This window comes from Diadema antillarum, unplaced genomic scaffold, assembly GCF_040938485.1.
Source record: "Diadema antillarum isolate AM-2024a unplaced genomic scaffold, OU_Dant_1.0 scf00000167, whole genome shotgun sequence".
In the NCBI taxonomy this organism is placed as follows: Eukaryota; Metazoa; Echinodermata; class Echinoidea; order Diadematoida; family Diadematidae; genus Diadema; species Diadema antillarum.
Window position 1 is genome coordinate 3,216,538 of NW_027271056.1, and position 27,327 is coordinate 3,243,864.

Here is a 27,327-nt window from a genome sequence, read left to right on the forward strand (position 1 = left end):
TTTTCCTTTTGGTAATGGTGAAGTGAACACAACTGAGTATTCATTTCACCCGGGCTTCCGTGAATAAACAAAGAAATTAATGCATTATCATCATTCCCTATTAAAGCTGTGTATATATATACCTATTTCTTTCCCATGTATCAGTGTTTTTACTTGCAAATTTTAGCCATCGTCTCAGAAGTGGAGATTGCCCGATGCCATCATCGGGGCAATCTATGAACGGGACACACCAAGGCATGGACTCGGCAGCTAAAGTTCATTGATACATGCTTGCATGAAAGTCTGCACAACCCAACCGGTTAAACTTGTCAACGGCATCTCTTGGGTCGATTTCAGTACGTACTGGGTGGATCCTACCTAAAGTGACTTTCTTCCCCATGGCTTGCTTCATAATGTTCAACCTCTTTGTCCGTGACTTCATATAGGCTCTCCTACGTAGGAACTACAACAATGACCGCAGACTAAATAAAAAGTGGCGAGGGGAAACAGATTTCCGGATATGCTCGCATATCCACAGAAGGCCCACTCAATTGTCACTGAGGTCGAAAATACAACTTATCCTGACGAACAGATAATTTATATCATAAATAGTCTTTACAATGCTATTGCTACAATCTTGCAAAACCAGATCTTGCCTGGTAGGCCGTAAGAAGCAATGCGTTAAGTAAAAATAAAATACAAGAAAACAAAAATGAAAAAAAAAAGTTTTGCTCCCCTTGATTGAGAAATAAATAGATAAATAAGGCTAAAGTGCATCTTATATCTCTCAAACCTCAAAATCTTACAAGTGGAAGTCTGAAATATCAAAAAATGACAATAGAGTCTTCATCAATCGAAAAGTTTCTACAAAATAGAATCAGAGTTCTCATGCCCACCTTTCACCAATGAATCCCTGGACATACTCCTTTGCTTGCGCCTTCATGCAAATCCCTCTTTAATGTCTCTTCAAAGTGTCTCCTATCTACAGCTTGCATCTCAGATTCCATTCTTGAGCCTTTCCACTGTACAAACTTATACCAGCTTGTACAGAAAGACAAAGGTTATATATCACAGATTTGATATGTCACACTCTAAAAACATCATTTTTTTATTTGTATTTCATAGAAAAAAGGATATTTATACAGAGTATTCTGAACCTGATAGTCACATATTTATATGAATGTTTGAAATCACTGTTTGCATTGTCCTGTACAAAAACCTATTTACAAATACATACGCCTGTATTTCGCACGACAGGTACCAGAATGTAGACATAGAATTGATTTACAATGCACATTTGTACAGTTGGACAGGTCACACAGTGAACACTGAACAGCCACTATATACAAGACTTGGTCCACAGAAGACCTTTATAATGATGTCACCACCTTCATTGTCACACCACCCCTTCTGGCTACTCCAGGAACCTAACAGAGGAAGGGGAAGATCAATAATCAGTCCCCTCCAAAAACAAAACAAAACAAAACAAAATAAAAACAACCCAATTGAATATGGTCGTCATTTTGCTTTTTGCGGAACTAGCAATATTCACACCTACAAAACTATGATTACCGAGACTGAAGTACTTGCTTGTGCCTTTCAATCTCGGTATCTGTTTATGGAGGATATGTCAATCCATCCCTGAATTTCTATGTATTTTCCAGATGCCAGCATTGAGCCAATTACCTTGGCAAAGCCAAAGTGAAATCCACAAAGACCAGACACAATAAATAAGGCAGTGAACAGGAAAAATACAATCATTTAACAGCCCCTCCCCCTCCCCCTCCCTTCTTTGTGTGCATCGGCACATACTCAGTTTTTGCCTGTTACCAGCACTGTGCCGGTTGTATGCTTATGGACATGAGCTACTGATGATGTTTCTTTATCCGTGGTAATTACTGGCACTGCTGTCATGAGTGAGTCCTAGGCAAGCATCATGACATTGTGGAATGTAAATTGGTGTGCTTGAAATCAATTTTGGCTAATATTAGAAGAAGACTCGATACAGGCATTCCTCCAGAAAGAGCCTTGAAAACATAACGGTAAAACTCCGAATTTGTACTCCAGCACAATGAAGTTATTCCCAAAAACGGACAGGACTGTAGTGATCAAAATTACTAGAAAAATAAAAATACTGGATCATCATACAAATGCAATGTGCTGCCGAGGTAATGGCAAATGTTGCATGATCTTTGCCAGGCCTTTTGACCTGTCTCAAAGAGACCTGCCTGTTCCATTGGTGGACTAGCAAGCATGACCTCCAACTGATTGCAACCAGCAGAAATCTTCAGCTCCTCCCTGCCGTCATCTACTAAGCCTGAACCACCGGAGTTTGACGGGTGCTGACGGCTGTAACAACCACTACATACCACCATTTGCAGTAAGTGATTTCTTCTGAAGGAACCAGTTACCGGTGGGCAGTGACACAATGGGCGGCTGGAGGGAGTGCACCGAAGATGGCACCAAACAGAATGTGTTCGTGCTCATGGGAAACCCGCACCTCCTGGGGCTGGTCACGACTCTTTACTGCTCTCCTCCTCCGTCCTGGCGATGTAGGTGACTCTGTACTTGTGGTAGACTCCATTGGGACTAGAGAGGTCCACCCTATGGGTCTGGCATGGCACCAGGTTGTCCGTCTGGCCCAGGAACCACTTGTCCACAGCCTCTGACTGGGCCTCTGTCACATGGCTCTCTCTCCACTTGTCGTGCCAATTGTGGAAGCGTCCAGATTTCCTGGCAGTGATCTTCGGATGTGCCTGTGTAACATACAGCAGAGGAAAGTGTCGTGAAGTAGTTAGCTAGTTAGCTTTTGCACTTACAAGCTGTTTAGAGAGTTGAACCTATACTTACAAACTCCAAACTACATGTCTGTCATTTTATCACAAATGTATACTTCTTACTCTCTCGTGCATGCATACTCACACATGATGATCTGCTTGAAATTTGATCTGCTTAACTTCTGAAGATCACACTGAAAATGTGATACATACTTAAAAACCATAAAATGTCATTTTTTTTTTGTTAGTAAATAAAAATGTCACGTGATGAATACAATATTTCGACAGACAAGGAGAGGGCTTTCCATGTGCCAAAGCCCACCAGCAAGATCCCCTTCTTCCCCTTTGGTACTGCTTAGAGGCTCATTATATTCACATACCAAATTATCAAATGTGCAATACGTAATCTTCGAACTTTGCAGTTACGGAAGTACAGAAGCTCAGAATAGTCATACCTCCTTCTTTATGCATGACATCAATAAGCGGTAAAAGACATTTGGAGCACTTTGCACAAAATCAGTTCAGTCTAGTAGGGACAAGTTAAAAGAAAGGGTTGCATTTTCAGTGGCAATGATGTTATTGTGCCGTAATGACAGGAAAAGAACAAACATGCACACTAACCTGTCCAGCTTTGGAGAGTGACTTTCTTCTGTACATGTAGTCTTCCGAGTTGACCACGTAGACCATCTTGTAGGAGTTGAGATTAAACTTGCACTCCATGTTATTCACCATGTCGACGCCTTCCAAGGGGTTCATGACCCCACCCACCACCACCTTTCCTTCCGTCTTCTTGTCCCCTTTGGTCACCACTTTCGACAAGATCTTCCTCGCGTCCTTCTTGGCGACGTTGGCGTCCGTACTCCCACCGATGGCAGGCTTCCCATTCGCTTCCTCCGTCAGTGACTTGGTGTCGGCGCTGGAGTCGGTGTCTTGTGAATTCTCGTTTGTCTTGAAGACAGAGTTTCTGTTGGCATCTGCCTCTGATTCGTGCTTGCTGTCTTTATTGGTGGCGTTTTGGCTGGCCTGGTCTTCTCCTTCCGGTTTCTGTTCCCGCGTTCTTCTCAAATTCCTGGAAGACAATATGAAATGTTGTCACTATCTCAACACCACAGCCCTACCCAGGAATAATTCCAGTGAGTTATCAACCACTACGACACATATATATTTTGCATATCATACATGAACTGAAACATGAAATAAGGCAACAATACGTGGTCAGTAAATACTATCATATCAAGTCACAATTGCATGTTCCATGATGTATTATACTAACGCCTTGCTCTAACAAAAAACAAAACAATACTTATCATTTAATAGGTTCACAATGTTGAACTGTTAGCAAACCAGCTCATGACTTTTTTTTTAAAAGCAATGAAGGATAATGTTCTACTGAACTCATAGTTGCAAACTCAGAATGAAATGGACTAGTGATCAAGTGATGCATGAATCTTGCAATCCGCATTAGGACAATCACCCCCTGCTAAATACTGGTTAGTGATAAGGTTGGAGTAAAGATTAGGGTAAGGATTAGGATCAGGGTTAGAATTAGGATTAGATTCAGGGTTACAATTAGGGTTAGAGTTAGGGGGAAAGGTCTGGGCTAATTTTCCATGGAACAATTGTTTTAGAACCTACAGTCAAATGTAATAAGCTAACATTACATGACTAGTTATGGGTGAAAACCAAGCTTACCTCGGCAGGAAGACTGGTTTCTTTGTGAGCTGTTCCCTCAGCTCGGGCGAGATGCTCTCGGAGAGGACAAACTTCTCCACATAGTCCACCCACTTGTCAACCTCCACTGGGTCATCACTGGGGTCCTCTTCAGTGTCCAGGAGCTCAATGCACAGCTTGCTATCACTCTTTGCCTACAATAGTGGACAGAATATGGAGTGGACCTTCAATTATGGAACACATGACATCAGTCTCTCAGCTTTCAGATGGTAAATACTCATGAGCTGGAAACTCTTCCCATTGTGCATTCTTAAAAAGAATAGAGGATCTTTTTTCATGCCTATAATCAATATCATACTCCAAATCATACACTGTTTACTGGCCATAGATGATTTATTTGTATTCAAGCATTTTCTCTCAAAGACAAATAATCCACAACAACTTGTAATGCAACATGGCTTAAATTATTTTTTTTCTTCTTCTTCATCTTGCATATTGAACTTTGTTCTTCATCCAACATGAGATAAACATTCGTTAGACAGCCTGTCTTGTGTGGTGTTGTGTATTACTCACTGTTCAGACAAGGCAGAAACCCAACCAGCACAGCAGTATTGATCATCTGTGATGATCACTAAAGCCTAATTCTACTAAGAAGTGATGTATGAGAAGCACGAACCAAAGGTCAGTACTCGTGTACAGTATCACTTCACCAGAGCTAATAACTGAAAACAATACCATACACAAAATACAAATCATTGTTCACTATGAAAGTGCAAATGTACTGCTCATTTCATGCTGCTATTTCATTTTTGAGGTAACAAGATGGGAATAAGTTATAATGTTGGCCAACAATTACATTTCATGAGATATGAAAATTTGCTGCATCCTTGAAGATCATTTAACTGGACTGTTGACTTGTGCTTTATATGCCATTCTGTATTTCTACCCCAATCCCATCCCAGCTTACCATCCAATTCATACACAGGTAAACCATACATTTTTCACAAGTGGATTGCAAAAGATGCAGCACATGACGAAATGAAAGAAGCTTCAACTCACATAAGTAACCTTGAAGCAGTTCTCCTCAGACAGCAGCTGCTCAGCCTTGCGTTGGTACGATGCCTCCGAGTTTGCTCTGACCGACATGGTGGCCAGACTTCCGCCCGTCCCACCGGTCTTGATCTCGTTCATGAACAGGTCTGTGACCTGCTGGCACGTGTCCTCTGTCACTATGTGTTGTAGCTGTAGCGATTCAAGGAGACAGACAGTCCTGTGAGAACACATTCATTTCTCATACCCTTTCCCAAACTTGTGAGCTTATGATGCAGCATGCCTTTCACTTACCGGCTTTATCAATGGAAAAAAAATTATGAGTTCCATATTAATTGCTTTAAGTTAACTGCTTCTGCAACTTTACCGCAGATATCAACCGTGCCATCTTGTGTACATGCAAAAATCATTTATAATACTTCTGTCTGCCAAATACTATCACTTACTTATTGCACATTAAAAAAAAAACATTTGTTTACAAACACATTTTTTTTTTTAAATAGCAGCGTACGTGCATGCATGTGACCATGTGTTACATCTATTTTATGTGCATAACTTTTGTTACCCTATAGCTGTACCTCAATTAACGTGATACAGTGCACTCCCGTTATAACAAACACGGTTATAACGAAATTCCGGTTACAATGAAGTAAAAATGCAGGCCACAACATTATCCACTCTATGTATTTTTATTGTTTATTTATTTGGTTATAACAAAATTTCGATAACGAAAGAAAACTGCCAGTCCCCGAGGACTTCGTTATAACGGGAGTCCACTATACTCCTAGCACACGACACACTCCATCCCTCCTACAATGCCTTGAGGCTCATCTCACCTGTCTGACCGTGTTGGTGACCACCTTGTCCAAAGTGAAGGCCATGTAGGCGTGGATACCAAACATCTCCCTCAGCTGGTCCTCGTACGTCCCACTCTCGATGTTCCCGTCCAGGAGACTTCGCACCAGGTCCAGCAGAGAGTTGTAGTACTCACTGGGATCCAGCTCTGAAGTGGATTATTGTAAGACAGAAAGAATTAGGCCCCCATGGAGGAGAGTGGTCTTTTTGTAGCTAGTGGCAATTTAGCACATACTGTAAAACCAGAAACATTTGCAGCATGAAGCTTTTCTAAATTGGAGCTGATGGCCTTTTCTGTGGAATGAAACTTTCATGAATTGCCACTGCATTTACTGCCTATGTAGACAAGAATTTTCACATTCCTTTTACTTTTGTAAATCTTGGCTCCTCGCAAAAAGTTTCATGCACGCAAAAATGTCTGGTTCTGTGGTATCTTCATTTCCACCTCAAGCTCATCCCTGCACGTACATGAAGATGGCTTGACATTCTGATGTTCACTTTCAATCGGCAGAAACATGACAATGTTTCATGTATACAGTTCATATGACACTCATATTATGCCAATACAGCATGCAGACAAAAACTAAATTCAAAGAGATCTCATAGCCACATGCCGCCTGCCCCGCAACCCAGGACACCTGTAGCAGGATCGAGTCATGTTTAATGAAACAACAAGTTATGGATCACTCTAGTGTAAGGACAGGAAATGAATTGTCATAAAATCTGCCTTGCATGACTCTGGTAGGGAAGGAAAGATGAGAGGGTACGTGCAAAGAATTACGACAATCGAAGGATCAACTCACGAGGCTGCTTGAGGCCCAGGGCCAGGGCAGTAGACTCCTTGGCTGCCCGTCTGTTCAGGCCACCCTCTGTCTCCATGATAACATCACAACGTTTCTTCATCTTCTCCAGCCTCTCACACAGAATGTGGTACAGCCGAATGAACAGGTACCAGTTGTTATTGACAAAGAACAACCGATACGAGTCGGGCTGGGGAAAACAAACAGGAAGATAATGGACACATGTAACTACAAACAATTAAAATTAGTTTTTTTTTTTTTTCTTTGATTTCCATCACAAAATGGATTGGTAGTCTGAGCAATGAAACACATAAACAATGACTTTATGTTTATATCAAGGTTTTACACAGAAATCTGGACAGAATCTCAAACATTCCATACATTCCATTGAGAAACAGGGACATGCAGTCACTATACCTTTTCTGTCTTTTTTTATCTTATACTTTACTCTTTGCTGCATTCATGGAAATGTTTGTTTCTTTCTAATGAAGTTTGAAAACATGTGGACAAAGACTACAATACAACTGCTTTTCAATACAATACAATATGGGTACTTACATAGTGCTCTAACAATGAGTGAACATGTATCACATCAATTGCATACATTGACCAACATTAATTTCCCTGTGCTATTACAATTATGAGAGAAAAATAAATATTCAACAGAAGCAGTTCAAATTGATAGTGGATTATGTGGCCTCTGAAGACTGTCATAATGTGGCTTCTGATGACTAGGAAAAGTGTAGACTTATGTAGTGCTTTGTGCACACACAATTAGGGGGAATACAAGTACAACAACTGAAACAACGATCCGAGAACCTCCGCATATTAGCCTCATTTTATACACTGTTTGATTAACCCGTTGAGGACGAGTCCCGAGCATACTCGGGCAGGTGTCTATGAGAAATGCGTGTTGTAGCAAAGTCAGTCCGTCCTCAACAGGTTAAAAACTGCACTGAAATGCTATGTCTCATGAATCATAAATGCAAAGATGTTTCGTCACACTCACAGATTCCCAAATACTTCTGTCAAGGGGCCCGTTGACAATCTTCGTCTTTTTCACCTCTGTTTGATCTTTCTTGCCGCAGGATTCCCCTCCTTCGTCAGTATCCATATCTGCAATGAGAAGATGAACAATAAACAACAGTCCAAGGAGGAAGAATCTACCTTCAGAAAACATCTTCATTCCACTACTTGGGGGGATCGCATGCTGATAATCCGTGACTCTCCTTCTGTTGACACCTTCAAAATCAGACTCAAAACATATCTATTCAATGGACTGTAGTTCGATTCACTGATTCTATGTCATCCAATCTATTTCGTTAAATTACTTATTATAATGTCATGCAATGTAATGTAATATAACGTAATTTAATGTAATATGACGTAACGTAATGTTATATAATTTATTATGTTTTTCATAATCCTTATACATGTATCAATTTAACCCTAACTAGGCCGGGCTATTTAGGTAGATCATAGAGCCGGGGGGGGGGGGGGGGGGCCTCCCAGGCCCCCCCTCCAGATCTCGGCCATCGACCGCGCGATCGCGACGAAAATTAGCACACACACTGCCTATGATGTAATCTTAAAGTACCATGAAGTTAAATTTTCAAAAAATTATCATTTATGCTAAATTAGGCTAATTTATGCATCATGATGCATGAAATCAGACAATTTGGTATAAATCACTAAATAAAGCTCAAAATGGGCACATTTTTTGTGAAAATATTCTTTTTAGTGTCTGGAGCAAATATAAGGACAAAAAATTGTGCCATCAGAAAAAATTTCTAAAGTATTTTATTGTTTTTTGAATTTCTTATGTATTTCATTGTTTTTTCGACTGTTTGTTTTCCACTGTTTTTTCGATGAAACTTGTCCGCGACATTGTTCTGAACAAGAAAATATGTTATTAATTGATTTTAATCCATAAAACCCCAAAATAATCATGCTTTTATGAAATTTGCCTGTTAGCACAGTTTGCATTGAAATTGTACACAAATTCACGTTTTTGAGCAATTTTTGGTCTGACATGCACGTACATATTTATGCACAACTTCGGAACCGCGCGCCCGGGCATCGCAAATTTGGTGTCAAAAGATGCGGGAGACTCGAAAGAAAAAAGTCATGAAACGTCGCGGCGATAGCTTTTCGCGTTAGCGATATATAGCGCAGAACGTTGAGGGGGGGGGGGGCCTCGGAGGCCCCCCCCCCAGCCTAGTTAGGGTTAAGATTTAAATGTTAAGCGCTTAGAAACTACTGTAATAAGCGCTATATAAATGTACATTATTATTATTATTATCATTAATTAGTTTAAAAAAACTGATTGAAGTCACGACATCTGTAAGTCATCTTGCACAAAAATCTCCACACACACTGAAAGAGTAGGTTCAGTCATGTATACTCAAATAATGGTATAATCATCTTTGTCTGCAGCATATTTTACAGTTGCATTATTTACTCTGATTAAGATATTATCAAGGAACAAACTGCCATACATAATCAAAATAGGCAACTCCTACTATTTGTGAGTTAATCAATCTCTTTGGGGGGAAAAATCTGAGCAAAGACTGAATTACTTATTACACAAGTGGATAATCATCCCATCAACTGACTCACAACCAAACACACAAGTTAAATGAGGCACATATCCCTTTCCGAACAAGGAACGTCAAAGGCTGCAAACCTGCCAGCCCTAAAATTCAGTAAATACAAATAAGTGAGTGAAAATGTGAGTGAAAATGATGCAAACATAAGGATTTTCACAGATCTTCCATACATCACTACTAGCAGGCGTTGATAGAATTATGCACTTGTCAATGTAATGATGCACCCCACTACCCCCGGACATGGGTGCGTCATGGTCATTTTTTGACTGACCACACGGGGTTTTTGACGCACCCCCACAGTCACTTTTTGACGGACCACACGGGGTTTTTGACGAACACCACAGTCACTTTTTTGACGGACAACACGGGGTTTTTGACGAACACCTAGGTCACTTTCTTGACGGACGTCCTCGGTACATTTGACGCACCCCGTAAATACTGAAAGGATTTTTGCATACGCTTTATTCACGCAATTTCATTTTCTTTCGGTTCGTAAACACAATTTGTCAAAGTTTCGGCAAGTTTCCCTTACCCTGGCCCTGTAAGCACCGTACCGTCATTCACCGTACATCACTCTGCTGCTACGATATTCCGAATGTATGTGCATGCAATCCATAGTCTTGTCTACATCACTCTGCTGCTACGATATTCCGAATGTATGTGCATGCAATCCATAGACTTGTCTGCAGATGCGCTGTATGTGCGCGGCCATTTCTAGTCCGGTTGAATGCAACACATGGACGATGTACGTTCGATGAGGAATAACGAGCATGCTGCTCACTTGCGAATTGCACAGCCATGACAGCGTTAGCGAGCGAGTCGCGCACCACTAACACTCGACTTGCCTGCTACTATACTGCAGGTACGCGCAGTACGCACCACGCAACGGTATACCAAAGATCGTATACGGAATTCCGTATACGATCTTTGATTTTTTAGTACTGTGAGGTTGAAATCGTTATTTCGCTAAACAGTCCGTCTGGCTTGAGATTGAGTATGCGTGATTTCATGAGTTTGTTGGAAAGAAAATGTGAGGAGAAAGGGTGGCTTTTAAATCATTTGCTTGCCAGATTCGGGCAAGCATTTTTCCCTCTTAGGCCTACTCCAAAACGCTTCCCGACTTTGATTTTCACTTGCCGCGGGCCAAGCGCTCACTGTAAATTCACTCGCGGTACGTACGTGTATCCGGTACTGGTAGCGTGCAAAAATGCGTGCAGTTTTCCATAGCCAAGTGCATACCATGACGCACCCCTCGGTTCAGAATAATGCGTGTTATTTTCCATAGCCAAGTGACGTACCATGACGCACCCCTCGGTCAAAAATTTGACGACAATGATGGGATTTTGACGCACCTCTCGGTCAAAAATTTGACGGACATAGCTGGTAAAATGATGCACATCTGGGTCACAAATTTGACGGACCAAACGAGGAAATGATGCACCCATGTCCGGGGGTAGTGGGGTGAGTCATTACATTGACAAGTGCATTAGGAACACAAGGTTGAACGAAGCTTCTTCTTTCCTAAGAAATTGGAATGTCCCTATTATTATGGGAACAGTTGGCAGGTACGCTACTGCATGTGGTATCAAGACGAATGAGATGCTTCTTACCTTCATCTTCATCCTCATCATCCGATAACTCTCCTCGCTCTGAGAAGGTGAGGTCTGGGAGGAAGTGGAGCAAGAGCTGCTTGATCTTCTGCTTCTCACTTTTGTGGATTCCTGGGATTAGTGGGAGAGAGAGTAATGAAGGGGAAAATACTGCTCACTCTGTCTGGAGGTAATGAAATACATTGGAATCCACATTAACTGCTGCCACATAACCATCAATCGACACAATCTTAGTGAAACTTTACGACAAGTCAGGGCAGTTATCACAAGTGAAAAATTAAGTAAGCAAGGCTCCACTGCATATATTCTCAAATACAGTGCACTCCCGTTATAAAGAACACGGTTACAACGAAATTCCGGTTATAACGAAGTAAAAATTTGGGCTGCAATGTCATCCACTCTATGTATTTCTATTGTTTATTTGTTCGGTTATAACGAAATTCCGATATAACGAAAGAAAACTGCCGGTCCCGAGGACTTCGTTATAACAGGAGTCCACTGTATCAGATAACAGATTTCAGATAACAAATTTCAGAAATGCAATGCAAAAGACTACTTTTTTTGGGGGGGGTTGTATGGAAATGTGAACCCAACTTACATTGAATGTTTACAATACTTAAAGATACCTTGGAAATACAGTACTGTATACACTGTTATATTCGCGTTCAGATACTTTCGCGTACAGATATTTTCGCGAGTTGACGCCGACGCTAACGTAAATGCACTGTTACCCTAGCGCATGGAGATATTTTCGTGTGTCGTTAAATTTGTGATATAACTGATTCGCGAAATTCGCGAAAATTAAACCCTCGCAAAAATAACAGCTGATACAGTATACTATGAGTCAGTAGGTGACAATGGTAGTAGATAGGTGAGCAGAGTTGGAGGGCTAAGCATCTCATACCCGTTTGCCTCTTGGTATGATGGATGATGAGTGAGGAGGCGTCCTCCATGATGTGCTTGTCCAGGAAGGGGAGAGAGAGGTGTGATCCTGTCGCACCTGCTCCATTCTCCCCGGCACTGAGGCCCTCCTGCCTCTCGTAGAATATGGCCTCGATCTCGTTCAGCAAGCTCTTCGATCTCAATGCCTGGAAAGATGAAAGTCACACAGTAAAAGTGAGATACCACATGAGACACATTCAGGGGGGTATAGAAAAACTGTTCCCCCCACACGACACTCCAATTAGCATAGTAGTGGGTACCAAGTTGTTAATTTTGTGCCTTCAATTTCGAGAGATTCTTCCTTCTTTTTATCTCAGGATGCCATTTATTTCACCAACAATGTTTTACCTCATCATTCAACATCAATCTTCAGGTAACATACATTCATTCTATTTCATTCTTTTTTTTTAATCTACACTATCGTCACAACTATGAATACATGCAACAGTGAAGAAGATCTAGTAAAGTATCTGGAGTAGATGATGATGATGATAAAGTACCTTGATGTCATTCTGCTTGAAGTTGAGTCCCTGATGATCCAGTGATTTGAGGTAGTACTTCTCGTTCTGCTCTCTCCAGATCTTGTTGAAGTTTCTCTGGGCTTCCCTCCACTCATCCTCCTTCAGTTTTAACCTAAGACAAGCAAAAGTCAGATCATATATCAAGGTGAACTACTACAAAATATGAATTCAACTATCATCCTATCCTCAACATCACAGGGAACAAGAAAGCCATGTATAATACCTTGACAAACCAGGCAGTGCATCACAGTACATCTTAAAAAGAAAAGGAAAAAAAAAAATTATTCGAAGTTATTACCTTTTGAGAACCAGTGGTACAGCAACTGCAGGGTTCTTCTTCAAACCTTCAACGATATCTGGTGCCTTGTCTCCATATATTCTGTAAGGCAACAAATATACAAATAATTTTACAATGGTACAAAATCTATACATAGCAAGTTTAAGTCAAATGAATGGGAGAAAAGATTCTCAAGAGGTGAATTTTCTCCATATGACATTTCATTTGTTTCATTTGGGATTACTCAAATAAAACAATATGAAAGTGAAAATATGACTGAAAGAGGGATTTCTTTTTTCTTCCCACTGAAAATATGGTCTTCAAAAGGCGCTCTTATGAACAGTAGGGCAGGTGTAAGTCCCCATACCCCCATGACTCTGAAAGGTCCTGGGATAATAGTTTAGGCAACACTGACCTGTGGATGGCTTTCCTGTGGATGACTTCCGAGGTACCTCCCAGAGAGTTGTCCAGCCTGAATTTGGAGGCTTCCTCCGGGGACATCCTTGACAGCTTCTTGGCGACGTGTTCGAGGACACGGATGGTGTGCGCATTGATCTCAATAACAATGTCCAGCTGGTAGTGAAAGAAGATACTGGTCAGCTGTCTTTCCCTGTCATGCCCATTACAACACAACACAATTGTTTCTAATTCACACTGTTAGAGAAAATATGTTAGAGGACGAAAACAAAAAATCTCTCTTCTAAATGACAGGAATATTATAGTATCTTCTTACAATGAAAAATAATTGCTCACTACACTCTATAAAATTCACAGAAAAAAATACCTGAATTATGTTGTGTACTGTAATGTACATCTGCTACTGCTCAACTTTCCATAGAATAGAATAAATTGAAGTAAATTTCTCATTACTTGTCACAAATTGCAATAGAACTTGTATGTGTCTTGGGTAATTTAGGACATACGATGGAGGCAATGATATGCATGCATGGTAACGTTCTAGTTGCCTTCTACACCGAGTAAAGCAGAGACTTTTGTATATCAGATTTCCATTAAAATGTAACAATGCTGGCAACAAAACCACCTGATCAAAAACTTTACAATACAAGGACTTCTAAACCATTGAGAGATTGTTGCTTGACTTACCTCATATCTCTCGTCCTCACATCTGTAGATGTGCTCTTCATACTGCGTCTTCCGTGATGCGACAAACGTGGAGTCCTCTGACCAGGAGGGGAAAGACACCCAGGTGTCATTGATGACCTGGTTGCAGAGTGAAGTACGCCCACCGCATTTGGGCTGCTGGTAGCTCTTAGGAAGAGCTCGATAGCTGGCACCACATCGTTTGCAGTTGGAGAAGTCTACAACGGAAATCAAGTTGTTCATTCAAATCACTTAATTGATGTTTTTAAGTATCTCACATGCAAAATTTGTAAGACTTGCTACCGATAACTGGTGTACCAACATCCTATTTACATTTTGTCAAGTTGCACAACACACACAAGAGTCTACCTGCAAAGGTTGAAAATGCAGAATGCTAAATCGTTAACTGATGATACGCTTGATGAGCACAAACACAGATGATATTGGGAAAAGACGTGAAACAAGTTAGAGAAGCAGCCGCAGATTTCACCCATGGGATATCAACAATAGGACATACCGATTTCAGTGTAGAGTTCTCCTTGTGTTCGTTCCTTTGGTTGGTGGGGTGGTTCAATCTTGTCTGATTCCTTGTAGCCAAGGAACTCCTTGAACCATCGATACAGCTCTGGAAATTTGCTACAGCACAAAATTGAAGTATATTAATATTGTTAGTAAAGCAACATAAGAATGACATAAGTATGACCAAGGTTATACTCCCTACACATCGCTAAATAAAAAAAAAAAGACTGTTGTAGAGTACTATACACATTTATTCAAATATTCTAAAACTGCCACAAAAGAAAATCTAACATGGGACAGCAATGATATCAAATATCTCATTTTGTGTTTGTGATATTTCGATGCGCAAAAATGTATGTATTGCATTTAACATTCACTGAAGAGTCTTGTAGATCATCATCTGTTCCAAACTACAAAATATCTCAAGGCTTGCATTGAAACAGACTGACATATACACAATTCAAAGTTACTAGGATAACTTACCCAAGGAATGGATTGACAAGCTGCACAAGCTCTGCTCTGGACACAATTTCTTGGTTGAACAAAACCAAACACCTCAGAAAGTTGTCATACACCTGCTGACTGTTCAAGGCTTTCCGAACCTATTTTCAAAGAAGACATATCAGCCAAGATTAAGAAAGGGGAACAGTAACATATGGAGTTTTGTGCAACTTAGACTAAAATGGCATACTTTACAAGTATGTAGACAAGCCTTAAAATAATGATATATGTAGAAGGAATACATGCACACACAAGAATGTGAAAGCCTGAAAAATGTAAACTAACCCCATAAGATTGAAACTCTTTTGAATTGGCCTTCAAAATTGTGGTCATTAAAGGGTTAAAAATGGTATATTGGACAATAGCTCTTGTTTAATAGTAGACTGTAATCGATCACATGCTGGTTTACAGACATTCAGAAATATAAATCCTGTGACTCAATTACTCCCCACTCATGAAAAAAACAACAACCTAAAAACAAAATAAACTTCAGCACTACGTATTTAGTACCAGAAGCACAAGACATTAAAAACAAAGCTTTCCAGTAAAAACAATATGTATATCTTAAAAAAAATTAAAAAAAATTGTACAGCATCAACTACATTTCTTTGCAAATGTTCATTTCTATATTTCTCTGCTTCATGTTAGTGATGACTCAAACCAGTCAAACAACAAACATCACCTGACAGAGAGATGAGTGTAAGATTCAGAGAAAGTCAAGACAGTCCACATGAATACACTCACCTTATCAAAGAATGCAAACTCGCTGAGACTTCCATGCTTGCCTGCTTCATCCAGAGAAATGTCTTTGGTTGGACCAATCTTTATTTTCTGTTTAAAACAGAGAACGGGGCATGTAGAAAAATTGTCAGGATATTCATTAAAGAATGACAACTACCTATCAAAGTGTTCATCTCGACATAAAATTTCGGACTACTTTATCATGCAATGAATTACAATCACAAATAAATATGTCTCAGGAAAATAAAACTTTCAATTACATACTGTAATTACAGATATTTTGTGTATGGACAGCACAATCATGATCCTTATTAGGAAGCATTATTTTGATAATTTAATTCATATATGTATTTTTTTCTACAACCAGAATTACTTCTTTGTGGCAAAATACAAAAGAACTCCCTAAATACATGACAAAATATCATAATTGTATTCTCACATTGTTTTTTTTTTAAAACCACACAAATACGCAACATTGTTACAGAGGGGGATGTGAGTAAATTGTTTGCAGTCTAAAGTACCTTGTTTGGATGATGGGATCCTTGACTTTGCCTCTTCATCTGGCTGCTGTGCTTGGGGGTGGGGCGGGATTTCTTCACTTCTGTGTGGTCTGTGTTGCGCACAAGCATGCTTGACAGGTTGTCCTGGAAAAGGTATCAAAAGTATCAAACGTGATCAGTGATGATAGAATGTACAGACTGCTATCAAGCATATAAATATATTCACACTGGATTGTTTATCATAAACTTACTTTTAGATCTCTGAAGTAGATATGTTCTGTTCATTCAACTGGATTCATGAAGATTGCATCTAGTGGATACATTTTCAATGTACTTTTTATACCAATATCAAATTTTGAACTTTAGCAAAAATATGATTTAATGCCAAGAGTCTTTAAAGGATGGAAATCTGAGGATATTAGACAGCTGACATGCATAATTCATCAAATGCAATATCTTTAATGTGAAAGGGGAAAATGAGTCCAAGCATCTTCCACTTTGTTTGATACATATCAAACACAAACTGTAGATGAGGTATCAATAGCACACCAACACACACCCAAACCCACAGATATGTGAGAGTGCTAGAAAGGCATATTTTGGGAGGAATAACAGTATTTGTACCTTTCCTGCACAAGACATGTGTAGTAATACAATTTGGTGAAAACATCATTTCACACAAAACCCGTAGAATTTTTGGCAAAAACGGACAAAACACTGTACAAAAGCAACAGCTGGTATCTCTGCACATCCAAAAATCTTTTTATATTTAGGATCTGAGTACAAAACATACGACAAACACCTTTACATCTGATGCAAACGAGCAAGGAAATTATCCCAACTACATTTATTGTGTCAATCACGGACATAAATCCTCACATACACCACCACTTCACATGTGTCATACAGAAAGAGGACATACACACACGCAAGCGCACACAGAGAGAAAAGAAATGCATTTCGTAATTACCTTTTCCATACTCACCCTCCCCATGACGAAGGAGGATGCTAGGCCTGCAGCCCCATTGGCGTCAGGCAGGAAGTGGCCAAACTCTTGGAGGAGGTCTTCTTGGTTTTCAAAGAGCTTTGAGACTTGGCTGAAGACCTGTGCTTCGGTGAGGGAGGGCTGGTAGGTTCCCCCGGACTCCTTGACGGCCCGCTGCTCCTTCTGGTACGTGTGCAGGATGCCCAGGAAGGCCTTGTAGATCTCTGGCTGGTTCTGGAATCGGTTCTGTGGAGGCAAAACAGGTGGTCAAATCAAAAGAATGTGGATTCATTGGTTTACATATGTTTCTGTCAACCTGTCAACTATCAACTGAAAATGTTCCTATTAGTTGGCATGAACTGCCTATTTTATTCGCAAATATGAATTACTTAAGTATTTCATTCTGCCCCTCTATAATTTTGGCACGTTAGTAAAGCCAAAACAGGTAAGACAATCATGGTTCTTTCACTGCTTTTCAAACAACTACTACTGATGCATATCAAATAATCTTAGCACATTCTGTGTCTACTTGGGAACTATGATTTTGCCTGATTCACAGCCTTACTATGTTCAACCATCCAAAGTGTACAACAGTCAATGTCAAAAGTACTCTCTTACATTGATATCGTTCCAATGCAGTACATGCTAAGAACGGCAAAATCAGCACAGGGAAGTTATTTCCTTACATACGTGCACACAAGAGCTATATGAATGCACATGCACAGCGATTCTCTCTCAATGCAGTCTTTTACGGAGACTCTGGAAGTACAAGAAGCATATTCAAAGTAGTTCACAGTCATGGAATCTTAGTTGTAAATATGGTACAAAGACACTGATACTTGGAGGCAGAACAAGAAGATTTAACAAAGGGGTACCTTGATTTTGTTAACGTAAGTGATCGCATGGTTGAATTCCACAGGCTGCCCCGTTCCACCCCCTGCAGCTGCTCCACCAGGTCCTCCAGCCCCTCCATGACCCAGCTGTGACTGGACAGGGCTCGTTTGAGCTGCAGGAGGAGGCTGGGAATAGGTGTGACCACCAGCGGCTGCCTGGTTCTGTGTGGGATGGCTGCTGGCCATGGGATGGTGGCTGGGCTGCTGAACGCAAGGTGGAAAACATGGCTTTTATACGTGGAATCTGGACAGTGAGGTCTTGCAAAATATGAATGTTATATAATCTATGACAAAATGGACAGGTTCATGAGCTTACATGTGTTAGTGATTGCAAAAAGACTGCCTTTGATCATTAGTGATAAAAATCATCAAAATAATCAATTCCGGCATTAAAAAAGCATGTAAAAGCCAGGTTGCATAGATTTGCACAAAATTTATTTTTTTCATCTACCTAGATGTCAACAATGAATAGTGCATAAATATGTCTCCATTTATGACATCATAACTCAAATTGTCGAATTTTCTGATAAAGAAGCAAACTTGAATTGAACGCTTGTGCAAGGGTGTGAAAATTGGAAAGCGGCAGATTACATTTTTATTTTTCACATACTCTATGGACTTTAAATGTTAGAAAAGTCTTTACATGTGTATGTTAACAAATCACGTCAACACAAGATGATCACAAGTGGAAGAGAGGACCTGGAAATAGTCTAAAAGAAGCTGGTTTGTACATGAAAGGGCCCAACATTTGATTATGCCAGGGACTGAATTTAGGCTTTTGCCTGAAACTGGCATCCCTGAAAAAAAAGTTTACATGTGTTGCAGTGGTATGCTGTCTGTGCAGCTCCAAAACATTTCAAACTGCCCTACTTTGTAGTGCCTGAGAGACAAATGTTCCTTACTTTTGTGACAGTTGCTTGTCCATAGGGTCCTGGCAGTGTGGCCTGTTTGGCTGTCTGGGACACTGTCTGTGGCTGAGAACCCTGTGATGGTGGACCTTGGGCCTGACCTATAGCTGATGGACCATGGGCCCCCGCAGGCCCAGAGGACTGGGTGCTGGTTGGTTGCAGACCAGTAACTGTCAGAAGCTGAGAAAATAATAATAGAAAAATACTCATTATAGCACTGCAATGTATATAAGAGTAAACATAACAGCATGTCCACAAAATTGATTACGGGCAGAAGGACGGACGGAAGGACGGACGGACGGACGGACATGAGAAGGGGATAAAGACTTTCAGATATCAAAGCTGAGAGACACTTGCAAATGTTTTGGACTACTTGGCTTCGGAAGTCATGCAGACTACGTTCCCCCTGCCTCACTTCACTTTAAAATGATGTAAATTCATCATATCTGTGAAAATTCCAGACTTGGTTGTGCCTGAATGGAATAAAGTTATGCCACACTTTCACAGGTTGTCATCACACATAATTAATTACAACATACTTCTGTGAGTGTGCATATTCACTAAGTGATGAGTTTTATCGTATGTCTGTCTTTAAAGAAGAAATCCATCCCTAAAATACATAAATTTTTCTCTTTTTTGTTAAGTTTATTCATTTTTGGGGTGGATTTCCTCTTTAGGTTACGGTTTGCATACATTTCCATTTTGCTAACAAAACTATTATTCACAAATAAACATGGCTTCAGAAAATGAAAATGATATCAAATGGAAAGTTCCAAAAAGAAAATTTCTGTTTCAAAAAGACATGGTTCCTATCGCGAAAGATCAAGAAAGTAGGCAAACACATTCTAATATGTGAAAAGGAAACTCCCTAAACGTAAAGTATACCAACATTTTAGGCATCTATTTCACAATACATAAGAGCGATGTCTGTACACCAAGTCATTTAAAAGTAACATAAACAGCTTGTACACTCTAACACTATGCCTACACCTTCACTTCACTACTTTTTAGTGTACACGGTCCATACCTTTGGTGTTGGGTGGCCAGGGGTGCTGACATTGATTTGTGAGGGGTCATTGGCCTGAACTTCAATCTTATAGCCTGGCGGCAAGAATGTGTTGAAGCCCACGATCAAGTCAGGATGGCCTTTGAAGAGGTTGGACACACGGTTGATGACACCTGGTGTATCGATGCTGCAAGTACAAAATGAGTAAAAGGTTTTTATTAAAACTATACAGAAAATGTAGTCTTGACTTTCACAAGGGAACACAGCTATATGAGTGACTGCACAAAACCAAGCAAGGAAAACAGTGAAAATAGACATTTTAATGGCTATTGTCTTTGTTAGTCTGAGGTTTTGAATCATCCTGATACACAGAATTCCCAAAATATACATACTATTTCCTTTCTGTCGAAAACTGTCAATAATCTGGGACAGCTTACATGCTTTGAATCAGGTACAAACTGGTACAATATTCATCCTTGAAAATGTTAAGATATCAGTATGATGAAATATAATCCTGAGAGCATTATCACCTCTGTGACTTGAATTCCTTCATAATGTCCAAGAAGTCATTGTAGACCTGGGGCTGGCTACCAAACTGGAGCTTGACCTGATCCAGGTAAGACAGGGCATCTTCAACCTTCAGTCTCTGGTACTGCTGCTGTTGCTGCTGCTGCTGCTGCTGTTGTTGCTGCTGTCCCTGGACTTGAGCAACATGTGCCTACAACACAAAAACAGCATCCAGCTTGCCTCATTCCATATTCATTGTCATTGTGACCAACAACAGGGAATAATTTTCCTTCTCAAAATTTAATAGCAATTTTAGTCAAATGATGTACAATTTGATGTAATAAAATTGCCAAACAAATGACATTTTGTATAGCCAGGAAAATAGTTCCCTAAACAATATTCAAATTATTTCTTGCTAACTATCTATTCTGATCAACATCTGAAAAACAACTACTAATACCTTCTACTTGGTTTCATATGAAAATAAAGTAAGTTTCAGTTGAACAAAAAGGTTATGCACCGACAAAGAAAAAAAATACAAACAAAAACATAATGAACATTACCTGCCAAGTATGAAAACTTGGCAGTTAATCACATTATGAAATGTGTGATGCTTTAGATAAATGAAGTCACTCATGACCACTCATTTCTGTTGACTGACGGGGAAGAAACATACTATTCCACCTTATCTAAATAGTCCATTGGATGTAATATTTCTGTAGCAGGTTCCAATGATAGGCATACAAACTACAATTTTCATTATCTTCATAATTATTACATCTTTTTAGTAAATTAAATATTGTCATTACTATCATCATCATTATCATTACAACTGTCCAAATACCGGTAATTGCTTCTGGACAAGCCATGCATAATAGTATAGAAAGCAGACCCCCTTTCACAAACAAAACAAAACAAAACAAAACAAAACAAAACAAAAAACTTACAGAGAAAAAAAACTTCACACACACACACAACATAATGAACATTACCTGCAGAGTATGAAAACTTGGCAGTCAAATCACATTATCAAATGTGTGAAGCTTTATGTTTTATGCTTTATAAAGTGTGTGAAGCATTATAAAATGTGTGAAACACACATGAGGAACAGCTACCTGGGACTGTGCTTGAGCTTGATGAATAGTCTGCTGCTGATGGGCAGCTGCCTGTTGAGGGGTGGGGTGGCTTGGATGGGGGTGGGGTTGATGATGAACCCCACCATGATGGCTCACTGGTTGCCCAACTGAAGCCACTCTGTCCGGATCAAACATTGCAAGAGACTCATTCAAGCACATGCATGAAAATGCGATCAAAATGTATCGCAGAGAAGTGTAGTATCTTATTAATTAAACCCTGAAAAGAAAAATCTCACAATGCTATTTTCTTTTTAATTTGGTCATGCACAATACCCTCAGAATTGCATATCACTGGATATGGCAGTTATTCATTATAAAGAGAATCTGTATGCATACATTAGTACAAAGTACAAAGAGTACTAGTAATATGAGACGTGAACAGTGTCTGATCCCACAAATGTGGAATCAAACATGTGCAAGAACACATTGGGGTAAATAACATTGGTAACATGGTAAAAAGAAAAACCGACACTATGCTTAACATCACTGAAAACTGTTTGGACAAGTGGAACTGGATTTCACATTTGCACTGTACATTGCTTCTTATTGTTACCTCCTTTCAGCATTACAATGTTGATGTAATCTGTAATTAGTTATAAAGTAATTGCCCAGTCTGCATCTGTGCATAGCTTACAGGAAAAGAGAAATACTGTCAGAACTTACGAATAGCCAGGCATTGCTTGGTAGTGTAACCCACTGGCCATATTCTCAGATACACCCTGCTGCTCAAAGACGGGGACTGAGGGTGCAAGAGGCACACGCTGGTTGCCTATCACCCTCTCCACTGGCGCAGTCGGGTTGACTCGCTGGGGCGGGAACGCACTCTCTTGAGGTTCCACACCAGCACGTTTCATTCTGTTTTGACACTGGTCAGGAAGAGGTGCGAGGGCTCCTCTGCCACTATTCCAGGAAAGGGGGAACAATTAAAAAACAAAACAAAAAAAAAATTATTCAAATTCCGACTACATAGAAGGAATGAAATCTCTCACTAGCACAGCCATCACTTCCAGTGGTTTACACAGGCACCAGCAGTGCATCGTCAAACTGCCCTATTCATGAAAGACTTTAAATACTGCCAGGTCATTAGCAATGCACCCATCTCCCAAATGAAGTCACCCTCCTATGCTCTTTCTTATTACTAACCATCATGTACAACAATAGAGAGGGTGGCATCCACACAATTTTCTGAAAGCAAAATCAGAGAAAAATCTATTGCACTGCACAAAATATAAGGCCAAGTAAAAAAAGAAACCAGTTTCTCGTCCTCGCGCGCATCGATTTTGGCCGCCGCATCAATTTTTGTACTATTTACTATTTTCAAAATGGCGCTGAAAATACCAAGAAATTCATAATTCTCGTCCCAGCCCGCTCCCCGCCCGCATCGATTTTCAGTTGCCGCATCGACTTTTTTGATATTTACTATTTTTTCGGCCGCCGAAAAAAAAAAAGATCGACAATTCACCTACCAATCGTGACGTCTCATTTCTAATTTTTACGCCTTGCGTCCTCTACTTAGCTGTAGACTGTAGTACAGCTGTAGCTTCTGTGTGTAGTGCGTATGTAATAACGCATGCATTTCACACTGCGAGCTCGGCCGATCGGCAAGAAGGAATGACCCACAAAGCAGTCGAACTGCACTGTAGTTGGATGGGCGGCGCGGCGGGCCGGCCTACTGGGCTGTGATGTACAGCGCACTCGGTACGTCGTGAACGCGATAGCGGCAACATTTTTGCGAACAATCGCTGTTATTCCACGCATATTTCGCGCGTTGTTCGTATTTTTCCCCGTTTCTGATATTTTAAGCGGATGAATTGTACTGTACAAATGCTTGTGAGGATTGTACGGTATCGAGTTTGTATACATTTTCATGTCATTGTGACTATGTGCATGTGTGTGCAGTGTCGGAAGGTACGGTGCCAGCAGGGAGGTCCACACCTCCCTGGTGCCAGTGCAGTGGCCGTGCCGCACCGTATATCGGCAAAGTGTGCGTGTTTTGTAGCTGTCCAGGGTCCCCATCCCCTGGTCTGTCACGGCGATACATTCTATTTTGCAGAGAAAATGAATGCGCTTTTCCAGCAAATGTAGAATTATTAAATGGGTGTATCTATAAAATAAATAACTTTTCCACGGATTCTGGTTTGTCTCGTATTTCTGCGGGATACTTTTCTTCACGATGTAAATTCACGGACACAGCCGTGAGTGGTATCATCTGTAGTGTGTACTGTTATACAATCATTCATCATCCAAATAATGAGTGATTATCAAATGTCTTTTTAGAACATGAAGAAACATCTTTAAACGTTTAATGCTAGAATGCCATATCAGTATCATTTTGACATCCATCTGCAATTGTACAAGCCAGTTTCCAGTTGAATGTGCTACAATTGTACAGTGAAGAACTGCAGATATACATACCAGCTGTGTGGACACAAAAAGTCACAAACACCAATAAATAAAGCTAGTGTTTTGAATATCATGGAATTTATTTCAGTTGTACATTTGTTGAAAGACATGTTTTATACCTGTTTCAATTAATAGCACAATACATCAGAATTGCAAGTACACTGGTATCAGAAAAGCCATTACAACACTAAATACCAGTATTAAGATGGTCATTTTCCCTTGACATCTGTAGTGGAAAGAAAAAGCAAATGTATTTCTGCATGCATGAAGTTTCATTTCAAGTATGGCACATATATCTATTTGTTTGAAAATGCACAGAGTGCAGGCAAGACGTACACTTGGGACCTGGTCTCATAACACAGCTACCAGAGTGATGTTTCATTTCATAAATTGAATATAGGAAATTGTAAAGCCCTCTCTCGTTACCTTTCTCAGAATTACCGGACGAGAAACACATATTACTTTCATTTTGACGATCCTTGAAAAAATAGTAAGATATCAAATAGTAAGGACCTCCCTCATCGCCTTGCTCAAAAAACCCGGACGAGAAACTACTTTCTTTTTTTACTTGGCCTAATACTCTTAAATTATGCCTTGGCACTGCTAGCATATTAGACATTAAATAATTTAAAATATAACATTATGCTTAATACTGTCAATGATCTTTCAGCCTAGGGTCAGTGAAAAATAAATATCAGGCTGGCAAAAAAAAAATAAAAATAAAAAAAAAATCCAGAGTAAAATTTTGATGGCCCAATGTGGTAAATACAATTTTAATCCAACTTTGTAGAAATAAAATTCCACAAGTGTTTACCTCATCATATACCTTTCAAGGATACTGCTTCTTCTAGTGTGACTCAAAGAATTTGAATTCTGCGGGGCAGGCATCAAGATGATGCATAAAACATACTGCTGTACACCCACCCGTATCAATGAAGTCGCATCAATAAAGTATCAATAAAGTCGCCCTTATTCATTCAGCATGCAAGCTTCATGTACAGCAGTGCATTTTTTTTCAAGGCTGCAGGGCCAACTGAACCAGCACTCGCCCTTATTCATTCAGCATGCAAGCTTCATGTACAGCAGTGCATTTTTTTTTCTTACAACATGTAACCATTAGCTCAAATGTCGGGAAAGCCAAAAAGACATAAATAAAAAGCCGTATTTTCTATCAGCCAATTGATACATTATTATCACTTTTGAATTTTGTAGTGCTAATGAAGAAATATAATTAGACCCACTGCTGTAGTCATGGAGGTACATGGAAAGGAGAGTCAGATTCAATACAGTACTACAATGTACAATGTACATGTATGTCACAAAAACATAATGATATGCTTCCTCTGCTGCTCTACAGTATCATATGGGGTGAGGCTTTTATACTACATTTCATGGCATTACAGCAGCAAAAGCATATCTATTAAGCTGAAGCATTGGTCACGATCATCTTACGGTCCATCAAATGAGTGCATATGAACAAACTCATATATCCGACTAGTTGGAACCAGCAAACCCATATATGATGTGACATAACACAAGGTCATCATAAAACGCTAAGCATTGTTTTATCTGAACTCCATTTTCACTGGGCCTCAATAACTATTCATAGACAGTGTACCTCTTTCCTGCCGTTACACATTCAATGCAACACACATTGTATCTATCACAGTGGCAGGTTTACAAATGTCGAGGAATTTTACAAGAAAATGTATAGCATTACAATGGATTTTGGATCTTTGGATCTACAATACTATTTATGGCATGTCTATAGACACCTGTGTGCATGGTGTGTTCTACCAAGAAAAATTAGAAGCAACAGACTCACTGGAAAGCCTAAATGATAAAATCATGAGAAGCAAGCATCAAATTGGGCAAATTAATGACTTACATGATGGAAGGCATTTTCAGATACATGAATGAAGCATTTAGAAGTCAAGCATACTGTATGACAGCGTAGTTGTGCGTTCAATATTTTGATGAAATCGACCCTTCTACTCAGAATACCTACAGTGTATATGACCATTTGCTTATGGGTTCCTTGTGCAAATGAATAACACAAATACATTAAACATATTTATTATTCTGTAATGGAATAACACTGTTGGAGGTTTAAGAATGCCATTTTATTACTGCAAACACAAATATTCTATTGCACTTTGATGTTTTTAAATATTCTGTTAAAAGAATGAAATATGACATTAACTACAGTTCAGATACATTGTACATTGTACATATGTACATCTGAACATGGTACGTATGCAGTCACAGGAGTAACTTGTGTACTCAAGGCAACATACAAGTTGTACACCTGTACCTGACAGACAGATACATGTATGCAACCAGAAACAAGAGAGTTCCTTTCCCACCCACTCTCTTCATTCTACATCCTTCCCATTACACTCTTATTTTGGACATGCTGAAACTTATTTACATAGAAATGCATCAAGCCAAAATTTATCTACCTAGCTTGGTACAACTACAGCGTACATATAAAGTACAACACAGGAGTCTTGCCCATTTGCCAGCAATTCAGTGCACTGATGTCATCTACATGTGTCGTCATCAGCCTGACTGAGCATGTGACACGAGGGAAATACCCTCCTTTATATTCATGAACTTAAGCGCTTTTTATATCTGGGGAGTTCTCACAACACAGGAAAAGACCCATTATTGCGAATCCTCACTTTGTACCTTAATGGCATTCATAAATTTGAATTTAAACGCCATTTATTCATTCTTTTTAAAAAAAATCAAAACCTTTTTCCTCAGTTGATTTTGAAAGGAGAGTTAGACAGCTTCAAGTAGCAAAAAAACAAAAACAAACTAAAAACAGAGACCGAAAAAAACACATCCAAATGAAAAAATTAAAGATACATTATCAGCTCTTCTTAACAGCATTGTATGGGAATAACAAACACCTCTTTCAGCTGTTTGTGGTGGTTATTTACAGTCAAAGCAAACCATGTTGTACACCTTTATAGCACACATGGTAATTCAGCTTTACAACCAAAATCCTCTCTTTGAAGTTAGAAACAG

General features: G+C 39.7%; 1 protein-coding gene across 1 annotated transcript in view; it reads right to left on the reverse strand.

Annotated features, from left to right (window-relative positions):
* Positions 1-1,762: 1,762 nt before the first annotated feature.
* The window catches only part of LOC139722575 (paired amphipathic helix protein Sin3a-like), a 36,341-nt gene continuing 10,776 nt past the window's right edge, over positions 1,763-27,327 (reverse strand). Inside the window, exons 2-25 of the mRNA XM_071633865.1 lie at positions 22,552-22,788; positions 21,868-22,006; positions 20,776-20,963; positions 20,267-20,432; positions 19,234-19,419; positions 18,314-18,532; positions 17,394-17,684; positions 16,475-16,597; positions 15,957-16,043; positions 15,195-15,313; positions 14,710-14,828; positions 14,196-14,410; positions 13,507-13,664; positions 13,113-13,193; positions 12,794-12,926; positions 12,256-12,439; positions 11,352-11,462; positions 8,142-8,248; positions 7,136-7,322; positions 6,314-6,480; positions 5,487-5,669; positions 4,449-4,621; positions 3,378-3,825; positions 1,763-2,735 (exon numbers count right to left, since the gene is read on the reverse strand). Coding sequence (XP_071489966.1) covers positions 2,493-2,735; positions 3,378-3,825; positions 4,449-4,621; positions 5,487-5,669; positions 6,314-6,480; positions 7,136-7,322; positions 8,142-8,248; positions 11,352-11,462; positions 12,256-12,439; positions 12,794-12,926; positions 13,113-13,193; positions 13,507-13,664; positions 14,196-14,410; positions 14,710-14,828; positions 15,195-15,313; positions 15,957-16,043; positions 16,475-16,597; positions 17,394-17,684; positions 18,314-18,532; positions 19,234-19,419; positions 20,267-20,432; positions 20,776-20,963; positions 21,868-22,006; positions 22,552-22,742 — 4,218 coding nt within the window. The 5' untranslated portion in view covers positions 22,743-22,788 and the 3' untranslated portion in view covers positions 1,763-2,492. The remainder of the gene's footprint in view (positions 2,736-3,377; positions 3,826-4,448; positions 4,622-5,486; positions 5,670-6,313; positions 6,481-7,135; positions 7,323-8,141; positions 8,249-11,351; positions 11,463-12,255; positions 12,440-12,793; positions 12,927-13,112; positions 13,194-13,506; positions 13,665-14,195; positions 14,411-14,709; positions 14,829-15,194; positions 15,314-15,956; positions 16,044-16,474; positions 16,598-17,393; positions 17,685-18,313; positions 18,533-19,233; positions 19,420-20,266; positions 20,433-20,775; positions 20,964-21,867; positions 22,007-22,551; positions 22,789-27,327) is intronic.